The sequence below is a fragment of the Centroberyx gerrardi genome, chromosome 11 (genome assembly GCF_048128805.1).
Source record: "Centroberyx gerrardi isolate f3 chromosome 11, fCenGer3.hap1.cur.20231027, whole genome shotgun sequence".
NCBI lineage: Eukaryota > Metazoa > Chordata > Actinopteri > Beryciformes > Berycidae > Centroberyx > Centroberyx gerrardi.
Window position 1 is genome coordinate 16,781,439 of NC_136007.1, and position 15,055 is coordinate 16,796,493.

The 15,055-nt window shown below is 40.6% G+C and overlaps 1 protein-coding gene across 1 annotated transcript; it reads left to right on the forward strand.

Annotated features, from left to right (window-relative positions):
- Window positions 1-2,094: 2,094 nt before the first annotated feature.
- LOC139910798 (transmembrane protein 47-like) lies at window positions 2,095-10,712 on the forward strand. Its single transcript, XM_071898224.2, has 3 exons — window positions 2,095-2,411; window positions 5,928-6,068; window positions 9,745-10,712. Exons 1-3 carry the CDS (start codon window positions 2,195-2,197, stop codon window positions 9,924-9,926), a joined length of 540 nt encoding a protein of 179 aa, XP_071754325.1. The 5' UTR covers window positions 2,095-2,194; the 3' UTR covers window positions 9,927-10,712.
- The last annotated feature ends 4,343 nt before the right edge of the window (window positions 10,713-15,055 follow it).

Sequence of the window (15,055 nt, forward strand, 5' to 3'; positions counted from 1 at the left end):
AATACTTCTACAAGTATTAGTTGCAGCTGTGGTGGTAGTAGTAATACAAAAGAGTAGTAGCCTAGTTGTTGTTGTGTCATGGCAATTGTCATCCAAAATGTCACATTTCTGCCACCTGCTGGATTATTAACTCATTACAAAGTCTATTCAAAGCTACTTTTATTCCTGTATTTATATTATATGCTCCACTTTTTTTTTTACACGCTTTATTTTGTTGCATGATGTAGTGCATCATTTTGTTTTGTGATTGATTGTTGATTAGTTAAATCATGGTAGGCTCATTCTCTGTAAAGTCCTTTGAGACACGCTTTGTGATGAAGGGCTATAGAAATAAACTTGACTTGACTTTATATATATTTATATAATTCTCATGATTCTGTCCTCTTACATGTTCAATATCCAGAAAAGTTCTGCTTGCGTCTATCAGAATCTATCTCCCCTTTTGCAGGAACATTTGTAAATTCATTATTGACCATATCAGTGATAACTTTGCCCCATTGTGGAAAAATATTGTTTTTTTGTATGATCGAAGCAAAGAGGAACAAATACATTTGATTAATTCTATTAATGGATACATTTTATATATTTTACATTCATAAATGTAAATTTACAAATACCAAATCCCTTATTCTTAAAATTTTATGAGGATATTCAACAAAATGTAAATACTATCCTATCTTCCAATAACAAAGCTGTGAAAATGATAAGCAGGTCTTTCTTTTAAGGTCCTCTTAAAATTACATTATGTACCCTGTGCTATAATAATGATAATAATAATAATAATAATAATAATAATAATAATAATAATAATATGTATTAATGAATGTATATATGTATAGGCTATGCAGCCGATTTAATTTAAAATAAATTATGTTCTCTCTACAATTAGATCTGGTCTTGCCTAACCATGATGTTTTGCGCGTGTCGACACCTTTGTTGACGTTTTCCCCCTCTTGGAAACTCTTTCTCTTTCATTAACCTAAACTTTCTGACCCTCCGAAAAGATGCCACTGCGTCCAGCAGGGACCAGCAGAAATATGGTTTCCGGTTTAGTGATTTTGCCTTCAAAATAAAAGCTCTGAAATTGACACCTTTGGGGAAAACAATGTTGCACCCAAGTATTGGGGTGTACAGCACACCAACAATTATATCAAAAGTAATTTCAAAATACATAACTTTTATGAATTGTATTTCTTCATTCAATAGGACCTTATGCTTTTAATATCTCCTCATCTCCTCTGTTTATAGTTTATGGCTATAGGTGTTGTGTTTGAGCCTTTTTTCCAGAGCTTACTGTAGTCCTATAGAGGGTTGAATAGGGCCCTCCATTAGAGCTCAAAAGCAGGATTTATTAATAATTGAATTATCTCATTTATAATTTAATAATTTACTTTATAATTTAAATGTGTCAGTGGGTTTTAAAAACTCCTTTTTCTTATATTAGAGGTCCATCCAAGTTGTTTGTATGTTTAGTGGCTTGTTTTTTGTTTTTGAACTCTTGACAGTGCCATAGGATATGTAGCAACCAAAAAAAACAGTATCAAGCTGATAGGCTACTGATTTGGGCAAAAATAAGCAAAACTGTAAATATTGATTCTGATCCATCCATCCAAGTAATTTCTTATGGATTTTTTTGTTTGTTTGTTCTAGTCCTTCTTTTTGAACTTTTGTCAGATATTACCTTATTCGCAGCATCAAATATATGAAAAGGGGATTTGGGGGGAAATATTTCAAGTTACTACTTTTCACTGTTTACATTTTACATTTTAGGCATTTAGCTGACACTCTTATTCAGAGTGATTTACAATTACTGCAACAGTTGAATAAGCTTAAATTCCTGGATCACCAAATACAATACAAATAATTGCCTAACCAAAAATAAGAATAGAGCCTTGACAAAATTCCCGTGACCCTGCAACATGTAAGAGAGAAGTGATAGGGGAAAAAATAGTTTTCAAATCATTTCTCTTCACTTGCTATTAGCTCTGAAAACATTCTAGCAAGGCACGGGCAGTTATTTTGAAAAACGGACCATTTCGAACCGGATGACCTCACGTTTAGCTTTACTAGCTTGACAGAAGCAGCGGCGGGCTACGGTATGGTGGGTTAGGAAGACGTACTAACGGACCTTGCAGTTAGCGCAGAGTGAGTTATTAAAACCCAGCAGTTCGTCGGGCAGCCTGGCAGGGGGAAGATGTCTGTGAACGAGGTGTACGTGTTCCGGCCGTTCAAGCTGATCGCCCTGCTGTGTGTGTTTCTGGCTCTGTGTCTGGACGTCGTGGCTCTGCTCAGCCCGGCCTGGGTCACCGCCGAGCACTTCTCCCTGTCCCTGTGGGAGTCCTGCTCCAGATCCGATGCTCGGCATCCCACACAGGAGCCTCAGTGGAGCTGCTTTTCCACCCTGACATCTGGTAAGAATAAGGCTGTTTTTATGTATTTATTTGTGTGTATTGTGGAGTTTAACTTTCAGCACAGCTGGATAGGATGTTTTGTTGACAGAGGGAGAATCACCACATACGAATAAAGTAGTGAAAACCACTGTAGTATTTAACTGTAGGCGTTTTTCTAGTGTGGGATACTGCAGTAGAAAATGCTGTGGTGTAGTACTATGCTTAAGTTATTATAGTGTCCTTTTAATATAGTATTTTGTACGTGTATTACTGTTGTATAATGTAGTAAATTTCTTTTTGTGGGAAAAAGCCTGAGGTGTACTGTAGCATTACTATATGGTATACATAATGTAGTAAAGCCTGCTGTAGTATGTCAATGTAATTACACTGTTATTACAATCATCCCTGCTTTTCCACAGAATACCATGCCAACTTTAGTAAGTCTTAACCAGTAAGATGTGGAGATGCAGTTGACATAGTTTTACACTGGCATGTCACCACAAATATTTGACAAAGCACCAGTTCAGTTCACATTATTCTATTCACAGTTCCCTCAAATGCCCATTGCTGTTTTTGTCAGTGGCTTGTGGTCAGGGTCTGGTATTCGGTGTAAAGGCTACACGTTCCATACTTGGAAAAAATGTCATGATCTTACTGTAATGAGAAACCCAGAACCATCTACTCTGTCGTCAATACAATGATACAAGCACCCAGACTGGTGGCTCTGGAGATCATCTTCTCTCCCAAGCAGAGTTTGTTTTGGTAGCAATTACTGGTCTTTGTCCAGTAGCTGAGGCATGCAGAGTGTTCTGTACTAACACATTTCCCCATTCATACCAGACGTCGTGTCACTATATGTACGGCTCACAGTCTGTTTCATTGCATTTTTAATGGAACAACAGTGTTAGACAAATTAACAAATAGATGGTGAGGCAATGTAATATTTCAGTGTTTATTCCATTGACGCTCTAACATTGAATCTAGGTTGATTCAGTGTCAGTTTGGTGGCAACAGCACCATCATGCTTTACAGGATACCAATTAGTATAAAAGAAGAGGGAGACACAACTGTTCATGACAAAAAAAAACGGAATATATTCCATTTACTCCTTCACATGCTGTAAACAGTTACCCACATGAACTCCTTGGCACATGGGAAATAGTGAGATCACTCCAATAATCAGGCTGCTTTGATTGGGTTTGCAGGAACAAACTATGTGTCTCCATGTGACAGTAGTTTAAGAGATCTTCAGTATCTGTCCCAGCATCCCTCTCTGCAGGCCTGGGCCCACTGCACTGCCCTTTGTCAAGCAGATATTCATTCAGCAACTGCTGCCCCCCGCCAGGCAGGGTGGGAAATTAACATAACATTTACCAACATTTGGCCAGTGGCTGGTAAGTTTGCCTGCTCCTCCAGTCACTTTGACAGGTGATCAGTTATCAACTGGAGCTTCATTTCTACTAAAAATCATATTTGACTGGTAAAATAGTGAAAACAGATGGTGAATTTTGGAATCCATCAGCCAATGTGGCCAACAGATAAAAATAAATAAATAAATAAAATATAATTCAGCATTTGTCATTACTGGTTGCTCAAAATAAACAAAATACATGAAACATAGTCAATGAAGTCTGTTTGTCACGATGCATAACTCTCCAAAGGAACAAAATTGCTATTGGACTGGGAGTGAACTCAGGTCTCTGCAATCCCCCCACCACACACACACACAGCTACAGAAAATTTAAGGAAACCCTTGTGTTGGTGTGATTGATCGGTCTCTGATATAGTGGAATGTGTTGGGCTGAATAGGAGGCGGGCTTGTCGCTGTTCAGTGTCTGCACAGCTCATTAGAACAACAGTGGAGGGGTGTGTCGAGGTTAAAGGGGCAGTTCACCAAAAGACACCGCTGATTTATTATGCACATGTTTTCACACCTATCCCAAAATGCTTAATCCTCGGAGTGACGTAATCTGGAGGACACTTATTCCATGTAGGGTGAAATACAGGTTGATGAAATTATGAAAATGACCTGCAGCCTCAGTGACAGATACTCTTGGAAAAATAAAGTTTTTATGGGAGTACTCTGTATTATGTTCTTTGGAGAGTGAACAGAGGAATTTCACTCAAAACAAAAATTGTTATTATTATACAAAACCACATACGTAATGGACTTAACATGGTAGAAAAAAATAACTTTCCTGGAGAATAGGCTACACTGCACTGAAGGCTGGAGCAAATAGAGTTCAGATGTGTCTTGGGGGAAATGTCCCTTTTTTACCATCCTGAGGACAAATGAATCAGGAGCTTGGAGAGAGACACACCCACCCTGCATTGTGTTGTGAGCTCATTAGCTTCATCAAGTGAATGGGGGATCCTTTAGAGTCCGGTCTTTTGAGGATAGGCATTCTTCTGACATCTGGGGCATCAGAGAGGGAAAACACTTTGTAGCCAGGAAAGGAAGACAAAAGGAAGATGACACAATGGTTAAAGTAATAATCGGAATAAATTCCCGTTTGGCTACTTTGTATCACCAAATGACTGAACACAACAGTGATTCCACCTATTTCCAGTTCAAGAAAGCTTTGAATTTTGCTGCTGTAAACACCTGGTGTTGTGTAGATTTTTTCCAAGGAAAAAAGGAAGTGATGCGTTTTACATTTCCAGCAGCAGCAACGGCGGTTTGTTTGGAATAAATAGAAGAAGAACTGGGTAGTTGGCATCACCAGACGCCACCTACAGAAACCTCATCAACAGAAAATCCAAGGAAAGAGACGTTATAGACAGTGCTGGTCACACTGTTTGATTGAGATCCAGATCTATTTTTCTTAGTACCAAAGATGTCGCCAAAAAAATAAAAAATCAAGAATATCTTGGGGATTCACTTAGATTTTCACATAAAAATCAACAGCAAATATACTAAACAAGCATGGCATTAGCAAAGCATTGAATAAAATACTACAGAAGACCACGGAAATTTAAGGAAAATATATACAAACAAGAGGAAAAGATATTAAACAAAAATAAAATCAGAAAATATGAATTGGACTGTGCCTGTGGGTATGGGAGGGCGTTCAGTTACTTTTGGATTACTTTGCTTTCAAAATCCATGGAATGAATTAAAGTTGACAGTGTCTTCCAATATCCAGGCTCTGGTTTGAATATTATCATCAACAACAGTTACCAACTATTAATTCAAGATGTGTAAAATCATATTTGTTTCTACAAGCTCACAATAAAACAAACTATTACCCTCCAAAGAGTAATCCAGGTAAATTTGAAATATCTAATCTGATTACTGTATTTTTTACTGTTCCTGTAACTGATTTATGGTTACGGAGTTTGTGATCGGATTACTGTTATCCTGATACTTGTAATTCAGATGCAGCTCCGCTCTCATGCCTGAACCCCCTTTGCTTCACACCTTTCCCCCTGTGGGATTAGCTCTTGTTTGGTGTTTGTCCACACAGCGGTTCAATTCAGAATCAGGCCTTTGTCGGGACGCTCCGCTGTAACCTGTATGTGCCTCCTGTCCTGCAGACTGGCAGATCGCCACCCTGGTGCTGCTGCTGGCTGGAGCTGTGGTGACGCTGGTGGCCTTTCTGGTGGCCTTCATCTCCCTGTGCAAGGGAACGCAGAGACGGCACTATCGCACAGTGGCTGTCTTCCTCTTCACTGCAGGTAAGGCTCTCTCTCTCTCTCTCTCTCTCTCTCTCTCTCTCTCTCTCTCTCTCTCTCTCTCTCTCTCTACAATACAAACAATACAATACAAACAATTAAAAACAATACAAGTTCATATATGCTTTATTGGCATGGCAGGAAAGAAAAACCTATGTTGCCAAAGCAGTACAGTATTTCAAATGGGGTAACACTGCAACATTGACTAATAATAAATAATGAATAAACAGTAATCTAACGAATATCAACAATCATAACAACAATATAATCAAAAGCAGTTCAATAACATTACTAGTTCAGTTCAGTTTTGCAATTCAATTCAGTTCATAGCAATATTGGAAAGAGAATAACTTTTGAAAGAGTAAATAGATATAAAGGGAAAAGGAAAGGTGAGTACATCTGGAACAGACTGAGCTGCTGGTTCTACAGTCTCTCTCCCTCTCTCCCTCTCTCTCTCTCTCTCTCTCTCTCTCTCTCTCTCTCTCTCTCTCTCTCTCATCTCTTATCTCCCTCACACACCAAGTACTCAAAGCATCTGCGATTCGCCACCCCATGCGATGAGATAAATATCTATCGAATGCCTTTTACCTCCTCCTGCGGCTCGTTTATTCATAGGCTATATATACCATGCTCACACGCGTTTGGAAACAGAAAGATGGCGCATGGTGTGTTCTCCGCAACCACAACAATTTCCATACAGACAGGCCTCTTTTGTTCCAGCGCTCAGATCAAATATGAGGATGGAGAAGGAAAGAAGGGGGCAGAGCGAGCCATTTCGGTTGAGCTCACTCTTTCTGTGGTGTGGAGTCTGCTGTGAGCCTCAGAAAACCGGAGCTTGTGCCAAGAAAAAGCAGCCGCAGATATTTGCAGACTTAGAGAGAGGTCACAGTAAAAAAAAAAAAAAAAAAAAAAAAACCTTCTCCCACAGACTCCTCATCACCCAACCCTGCCTCGTACTTGAACTGGGCTTCTCCTGCTTGCTTTGTGTGAAAGTCCTTTGGGTGAGGCCGGAATTGACACAGGCGAGGGACGATCTATCCATAAATCCATAAAGCATAGAATTAAAATGATTTTGGCAGTCAGGAGACAAAGACAGAGCCCCCTATATATAGACTTTGTAATTACTGACTGATAGCCAGAGCTTACACTGTGTGCTTTTAAAACAGTGATGGAGCACTAACCACTTACCTTTACTTAACTTGTGGCTCCAACTTTGCCAGAGTTTCCAAAATAAAATTGGATTATATAAGGAACAGACAGTCCTGTTACGCAATTCACTTCACATACCCTTTCTCCGTCTCTGGCATTTTTTTTTATGTCATGCCCGCAGACTGAACTCAGGATTCGGCTTTTTTCTTCTATTAAACGTCATAACAATTCAGACATTTTCAAGGAACGGGACACAGGTATCTGGGCCTCTCCAGTGTTTGTGATATGAGCAATTTTTGTCTTGTTCTGTCCGTCAGTGAAAACATCAGTCACAAAGGAGCAGTGTGTGCTGGGGGAACGTGGGAAATGCAATGTTATCCTTTCCTGTGTGTAATTGCTTTAAGGGCCTTGCGAGAATAAGGTCTCCTTATAGCCAGATAGTCCTCGGCAGAGCAGCGGCGGAGGGGTGGGACTCTTGTTAAATGCCCCTTGGCAAGAGCGGCAGTGTGGCTGAGAGTGCGGTATTTATTTTCTGGCCAGAAATATGACCTCAGCAGCCAGCTAGCTCAGTCTGGGCTCCATCAACACAGCCACATTCTTGGGCTGATGTCGTCCCTCCTGCACACCCACCGCCTTGTCCTGTAGGAAGGAAAGGTGGAGTCTGAGTCAATTACACAAGGTCCCTTCTGCGTGAGTCGCTCCACCAGCATGCGCATTTAACAGACAAAAAGGAACTGTAGCCACTGGTGTGTGTGTGTGTGTGTGAATAGAGCACACTGTGCCTTTGATTACACACACATACGCTCGCACTGACGCCAACACATTTACCACTGGGAGTTCATGGTCTTTCGATGGATTGCAGAGAAGAAAGATTCAGTATGATGGAAGTGTTAAAGTTATTGTTCTTCTGTGGTGTCAAGGTCAAAATAGCAATGATGTTTGTTAGACAATATTTCACAATTCACCGAAGAGAGAAACTTCATAGACTTTAATTTGGGGTGAGGAAATTCACAGAAACAATGAATGGTTTTAGGGACAGTCAATGTCAGGGACAAAAGACAGGACATTTCAAAACAGTGACTGGGGTCTTTATTTTCCACTGAGCAGGAAGCGTCATCATACAAAGATTGTTTTTCTGAAAAGCTTTGATGTCAGACTTAATAGAACTGTAATACAATCCAAAAACATCAAGAGTAATCCAATTCATCAGTTTACTTACTTATTACTACTTATTACTTATTACACTTATTACTTATTATCGTCGCTGTTGGTTGAAACCCTCATATCTCGAAAATGTAGGCTAAACTTTTTAAGAACTAAGAAAAGCAGCCTTGTTTTTAGCTTAACTACCATGCATTTTTGAGTTTATCCAATGGGGCTTTGAAAGGTTTTCATCAGCCCAAGGGGTCGTACAATCAACCCACATAGGAACATGTAATCATTCAAGTGAAGTTACAACATGAAAATCACCAAAATTGGAGAGTTTTTTTTCTGATTCATGTTTGTAACTGAATGCACAAGCACATCGGGATGATTAATGGTAGAGTAATAAATTCTGCCACCAGTGAAAAAAACAAGACACTATGGTGCTAAAGGGTGACAGTAAATTTAAAAAGTACAATGCTCAACCAGAGAGCATGGAAACCAGATAGTCTATAATTACATGTGCCTGTTTTGACATATCCCTATTTTTAAGCTATTCATTTACAGTCACCAGTAAAACTAGTCTAAATTCTCATCATTATTTCTTTTCTAGTGGGTATCTCTTTTTGCTCATGGAAAATCTTTGGGGTGGATCATGCTGATGACATCTCCAGCTGAAACACTGACTAGGAAATATATATTTATATAACCATTTTCTTAATAGTTTGGTGACCTTTGGTTCCCACCCCAGACACTGAAAAACATCGTCCTACTCTCTCTTATCCTTCAGCCCCTTGTCATAACATCCACATCCACATTTCTGCCAATACAATAATAAGTTAGGCTGCCGTTACACGATGAAACTTTTTCACACAAATTGGTTGTATGCAACTGAGTTTCATCGGAGTTGCACAGTGTATCACCCCCTGCAGTTGCGCGCAACCTGGTTGCATCAAGTTGGACATAGTTTACGTTATTACGCCACAGTGAAGAGATTTAATATGCTGAATTACTTACTTTTTAACTTGACTATTTTGTCAATACAAAGTAATGTTTGCTGTTGTAAAACATGACTTACCCCCCTTTCAACCATTTAAACTATTGTAAACCGTGTTGTTGCGTGTAGTTTTGATTGTATTTGAAATGCATCGTGTAACAGTAAAGTTGCATGAACCTCATGCAACTCGCAACTCACCAACGCAACCAAGTTGCGTGAATAGTTTCACTGTGTAACACCGGCCTTAGCTGGTAAATGTGTATGTTTGCGCAACAGTAACATTGATAATGTTCTGTGTATGACTTTAAATTTGCAAGTAAGCATCAGCAAGAAATAGAGCGCTATGTTCTCTGTGTCTAGAGTCTCATGCTTGATTCTGTTTGGTTGTAGTGGTGCTGCAGGCCTGCGCTCTGGTCCTCTACCCCATCAAGTTCATCGACGGAACAGTTCTGCAGACCTACCACGAGTTCAACTGGGGCTACGGCCTCGGCTGGGGAGCCACCATCTTCATGTTAGGCGGAGGGATCCTCTTCTGCCTGCGGACGGACATATACGAGGATGCAATGTACTGAGTCCTGTCCCCACCCCCACCCCCACTACACACACACACACATATACACGCACACACACACATACACACACACACAAATCCCCTTACAGAAGGTGTGCTGCTTTCTTTGCCCTGCGCACAGCAAGTGTGTATGTGAGCACAGACACTCTCTCCCTCTCTCTGTTATTTTTAGCCAGGGTGTGAAGACCTATTCTAGGCCAGGGCTGTATGGGTAGGACCCCCCCCCCCGACCCCCCACACACACACACACACACACACCTCCACCCCTCCCCCCATGCAGCCAGTGGGTCCCTCAGCCCTGCCGGTATCAGGGTGAAGCACAGAGAGCTTTCTGGACAGGCACGGGCCACTGATGCTGGACGTTTCCACCGCACATTGCCCTGGGTCTCTATTGTTAGAGGAACAGGAAAGTAGATTCCCAGCAGCAGACCTGTGCGCCCAGCGGCTGAACATTTAAAAGGATTGATATATCTCCACTTTTTTCTTTTGTATTCTTTTTGTAGCATTTCATGATGTTGTTAATGTATTTATGGTATTATTTTCCACTTTATAAATACTGAAAAGCTGAAACCATGACTGTTCCCTCCGTGTTGTCCGAGCTGAAACATATCTAGTTATGCTAATGCTTCCTGGCATTAGAAGTGTAAATGTAAGGTAGTCAGTGATTGATATATGCTGTAGATCTACAGGAGCTATCAGGTGTCTATAGTTTGTTTGGAAAACTCACACTAGTTTGTCTCAAATGAGCATTGTAAATGTGTACAAAACATTTCTACATGGAGGAAAATCCAGAATAAACAATTGTTAAGAATTGGAAGTATGAATTATTCATGAAATTACATTGCAAGAGTTTTGTTTTAATACTTTGATGTTTTTAGTTGCAGCCTGTCCATTGCTCTTACACCTTGAATTCACAAACAGCCACTCTGACTTTGCCCCTCTTTGGACCAAATGGCAGGGCAGTGAGATAAAAAAAAAAAAAAAGCACAACTGTTTCATCATCCACAAAACATACAGATACATCCACACAACATCCTCATAAAAGACAACCACAGCCCATTTAAAGTTCTATTACCAGTTTAGCTGGAAGGTTTGCAGCTAGATGGGATGTCGAAATAAGACTTCAGGGTTGGAGGATAATGAGGACACTAATTTTATGGCTAACCACAAGACACGTTTTACAGTTAAACTTTGTAATTGCCAGGAAGACAATCATTCCAAAAATTCTCGTAATGCACTGGCACATTTTCCCATCACTATGTCATGTTAATTAATCATTGTAACAGGCAAATGTGCATAGATGCCAAAACTCAAGGCTTTGTACTGTGCACCAAAACATACAGCTGCCACTAATTCTGAAGAAACAAAAAAAAAAAACTATTAAAACTTGATCTTTTTTAACTTTTCAATTTGATTCAAAGCAAATTGGAGAGTTCCAATGTTTGCAAATATGATGAGGTGCTTTGGCTAAAATCATACAACAAATGTTACATATATCAGACACTGCATGACAGACCATGTTGTGAAGATGATTGCTTTGGACTGAGTGCCTTCCCCTTCGTCAGCCTGTACACGTCTGGACTGGAGGGCTGCATCTCCGAGATGCAGTTGCCATGGCGAGCGCTCGTCCTTCAATGTATTGTTTATTTCACACAAATGTTTAGTGTAAGAGAGAGCGGCTCTGCACTTCAGCAGCCTGGTGTGAAGTCTCCCTGTGCACACTCTCCTTGCCCTGCAGAGTGCTAACTCCAACAGCTGGGTCACTTATGTCTGGAAAGGGATCATCTTTAAATAAACTATTTTAGCTGCACCAGTGATAAAATGCCCCAGTTGTGTAGAAATTTTCCACCAGAGTCAAGGTCTTCAAAGGAGAGGCCTCGAATTACCATGTCAACCTGAGCTAGACGATGCTAGGCTTCTCTGTATACTGTGTGTGTGTGTTGTGTGTGTTGTGTGTGTGTGAGGTGCCAGGTCAGTGGTCGCCTTATAATAGAAATGACCTCTCAGGAATCTGTGAACCGCGGCTTATTGGTTAAAGGTGACATGGTTGCGTGGCAGGGTGGCAGAGGGGACATACATCAGAACAGTTTGCGAAGCGTGAAGACGTAATCACGTTTCACCTGTGACATGGTGTCATGTCCCAGATACAGGTGATGCCTGCTGTCTCCAGCTAAACATTTCTGTCAATACAGAACACAAATTGAAAGATGCTTTGAGGTAGTGAGGGGTCTGACATTTTAACTCAAAATGATTTGGAATCACTTTGGAAGAACATTTTCACTTTCCAACATACAATCATCCATATAATACCCCCAGTCCTCAATATAGATATTTTGTTTTATTTATTTAACCTTTATTTTACCAGGCAGGTCACTTAAGAACAAATTCTTGTTTACAAGGACGGCCTCTTGAGGGAAAGGGGAGGGGATCAAACAAAAACATTAACACCATTAACAACAGGCAATAAAACAAAAAGAGTGAGGGGAGCAAAGGGGAGAGGAAATTAAAAAATAGACTGGGCAGCAACCAGAATGCAACACAGTATAAAAGGGTAATAAACAACACAAATCATAGAATAGACACATATTACACTGACAGATGCAACCAGGCAAAATTAATTCTTAAAAAGTGGGAATAAGGACACAGAATGAAATATATTATCTGGAGCGAGTTTTCTTTTGTACATGTGGTAGAGGGAGGGTTTGCGTTCCAAATGAAAATAAGAATGTGGTTCTGACTGTGCTGCCCAGGCAAACAGCAGTTACTACTTTTGGTGTGTTTTAAAAGGTCAGAGGTTAAGCCAAGGGTTTAGACTTCATAACAACAGAAAGTTATAACTGCATTATAACTGCACTTCAGACATATTTCTACTACCCACGCTGTTATTGCTCGTTGGCTTTGTAGGGCAGTATGGGTCCCCAGAGCACTTTGGGGAGCAAATATCCTGGCTTTGCATCTATCATATATCTATATATAGTACAGAGGTGTATGCACCAATAAATTAAAATGTGCTACCAAAGTGAAATTTCATGTTAATGGTAAATGCAAGAGCTCAAATGAGAAAAAAACAATACTGAGTAATAGTGAATGAGTGTTAGAAGACTAATGGCTAATTATTTTGTTTATTTTGTTGTTCTGCACTTGATAAATGTCTGACCACACCCACACTATCATCACTGCTCCCTCCCTCCACCTAGTGGTCAAATGGATTTGAGCTGTGAGGCCCAGCAAAGCCATGATCAGTGCCAGAGTCAAAATGATCTCTCTTAATTCTTTCCCTTGATATTGAACTGTGGGTGCAACTGAAGACTGACTATTCAAGAATCGCAATTCGGTAAATGTAACCAAGTCAGTTTTGAGCATTACAGATTGTGGTTTGAGGAATAGTGGCTTTCCTGTTTTGGTTCTGTCTCCCAGCTCAGTTTGGTCCTGAAGGATATTACACATGACAGGATTCAGGGCTTTAGTCAAGACCGCTTTACTAGAGCGCAAGTCAATTCCAAGACCAGGTGCAGTCGAGTTTGAGTGAAGACCAGGTCCAAAGTTCGGTCAAGACCAAAATAGGCAATAAACAGTGTACATTTCTTTCCAAATGTAAAAATAATAATTAAGGAGTTTCTTAAGGGTCAACAGAGATGTAGATCATTCTGCAGGAACCCTATACTATACCCTTCAACATCCAGCTAGTAAAAGCATAGGACTAATCAATACATGGAAGTTTGAGGACCATTACATACTACACAGGAGTAATCCCTTAAATTGTTTGTAGTGCTCGGGAGAAAATAAACGAAGGTGAACCAGATGGAGAAAATTGTATCTTTGGCATTTATTAGAAAGGCTGGAAAAAGTCAAGTCAACATCCAATAATGGCAGAGACTGAGACAAGTCCGAGTCCGAATAGGTACAAGACCAAGACCGTACGACAGTCCTGCCAGGATAACTCTCAAAATGATAACCAAAAACTATTTCTAATCATATGTATATTAATGTGACAGAATTTAAAAATACCAAGAATTACATGGATTTTTTTTCACTATTGTATAGCTAATTAGCTAAAGCTGCTCCTCCAAATCCAACCCTGGTCTGATCTGGATGTTCCTGCAGCTGCTGCCACATGTCCTCGACTCTGGATGCTTTGGACTTGACCGCATGCTGTTTGACAGCCTTTCACCAGACCTGACCACCCCTCTTCTGTGGAGGATTAGCACAGCTCTTATGTCAATAGTGGCACTGCTGGAAAACACAAGAAATGAAAACCCGAGGCAAGAAAAAAAAACTTTACTTCAGCTGTAAGAACAGAGAACAATTTTACACACATTACAACACATTTTAACGCGGAACCGTCCCGGTCGATTAGACTGTAGAGAAGGGAGTCGGGCCTGTGGAGAGCAGCCTGACCCCTGGGTGCAGTAACAGGACAGGCCCTGCACCTTTTCACTCTGCAGGGACAGATTCCAGTTACTGAGCCTGGGGGACAGAAGACAGCGTGGCCTCTGACACCTTGTTGCCTGAAGAGGGAAATTATCGTTTTAGTGTTACTGTTATGACATTTCAACACTCTGTACACTAGGAAGAGAGAGGTAATACAAATTCAAAATGTTTTATAATAGTAAACCCAAACCTCAAGTAGTCTAGTTCCTCCTGTGGATTAGTCGGGTCCAGTGTTGGAGCTGCAGACAGCTGGAAGTGTTCTCCTGAGCGCGGTCAGCAGACTAACAAGGCAACTAAGCGCAACACCTGGGCTATACATTACCCTGCTTCTAATCCTCTATCAAGCATGGCCCCACCAAAATTACATATTAACCTGAGAAAAGCTCCTCGCCTCCCCTTCTCTGTCAAGCATCTGCTCTCCTGCAGTCCCCTCTGGGTCTGGTTTAACACATACTACTATTGTGTGTCCACAGTGAAAAGGTTCATATATAATCTTGCTCTGTAGAGAACACTGATCATGGGAAAAACTGCTGTCAATGCACCAGTGGAATCATTCATATAATTTGGATGCCTGATCAAAATGACTGTAGGAGTCAATGAGCCGCACAGATCCATTTTCTTCTTCTGTCATGTCGTGCAGTAAGGTTGCTTCTTTTGGATCAGCAACAACAGCCATTTATCAGCCACGTCCAACTTATT

Coding starts and splice junctions, on each gene's coding strand:
- LOC139910798 (XM_071898224.2), top strand. CDS start 2,195: ATGTCTGTGAACGAGGTGTACGTGTTCCGGCCGTTCAAGCTGATCGCC. Junction 2,412..5,927: donor CTTTTCCACCCTGACATCTG/GTAAGAATAAGG, acceptor CCTGTCCTGCAG/ACTGGCAGATCGCCACCCTG. Junction 6,069..9,744: donor TGTCTTCCTCTTCACTGCAG/GTAAGGCTCTCT, acceptor GTTTGGTTGTAG/TGGTGCTGCAGGCCTGCGCT.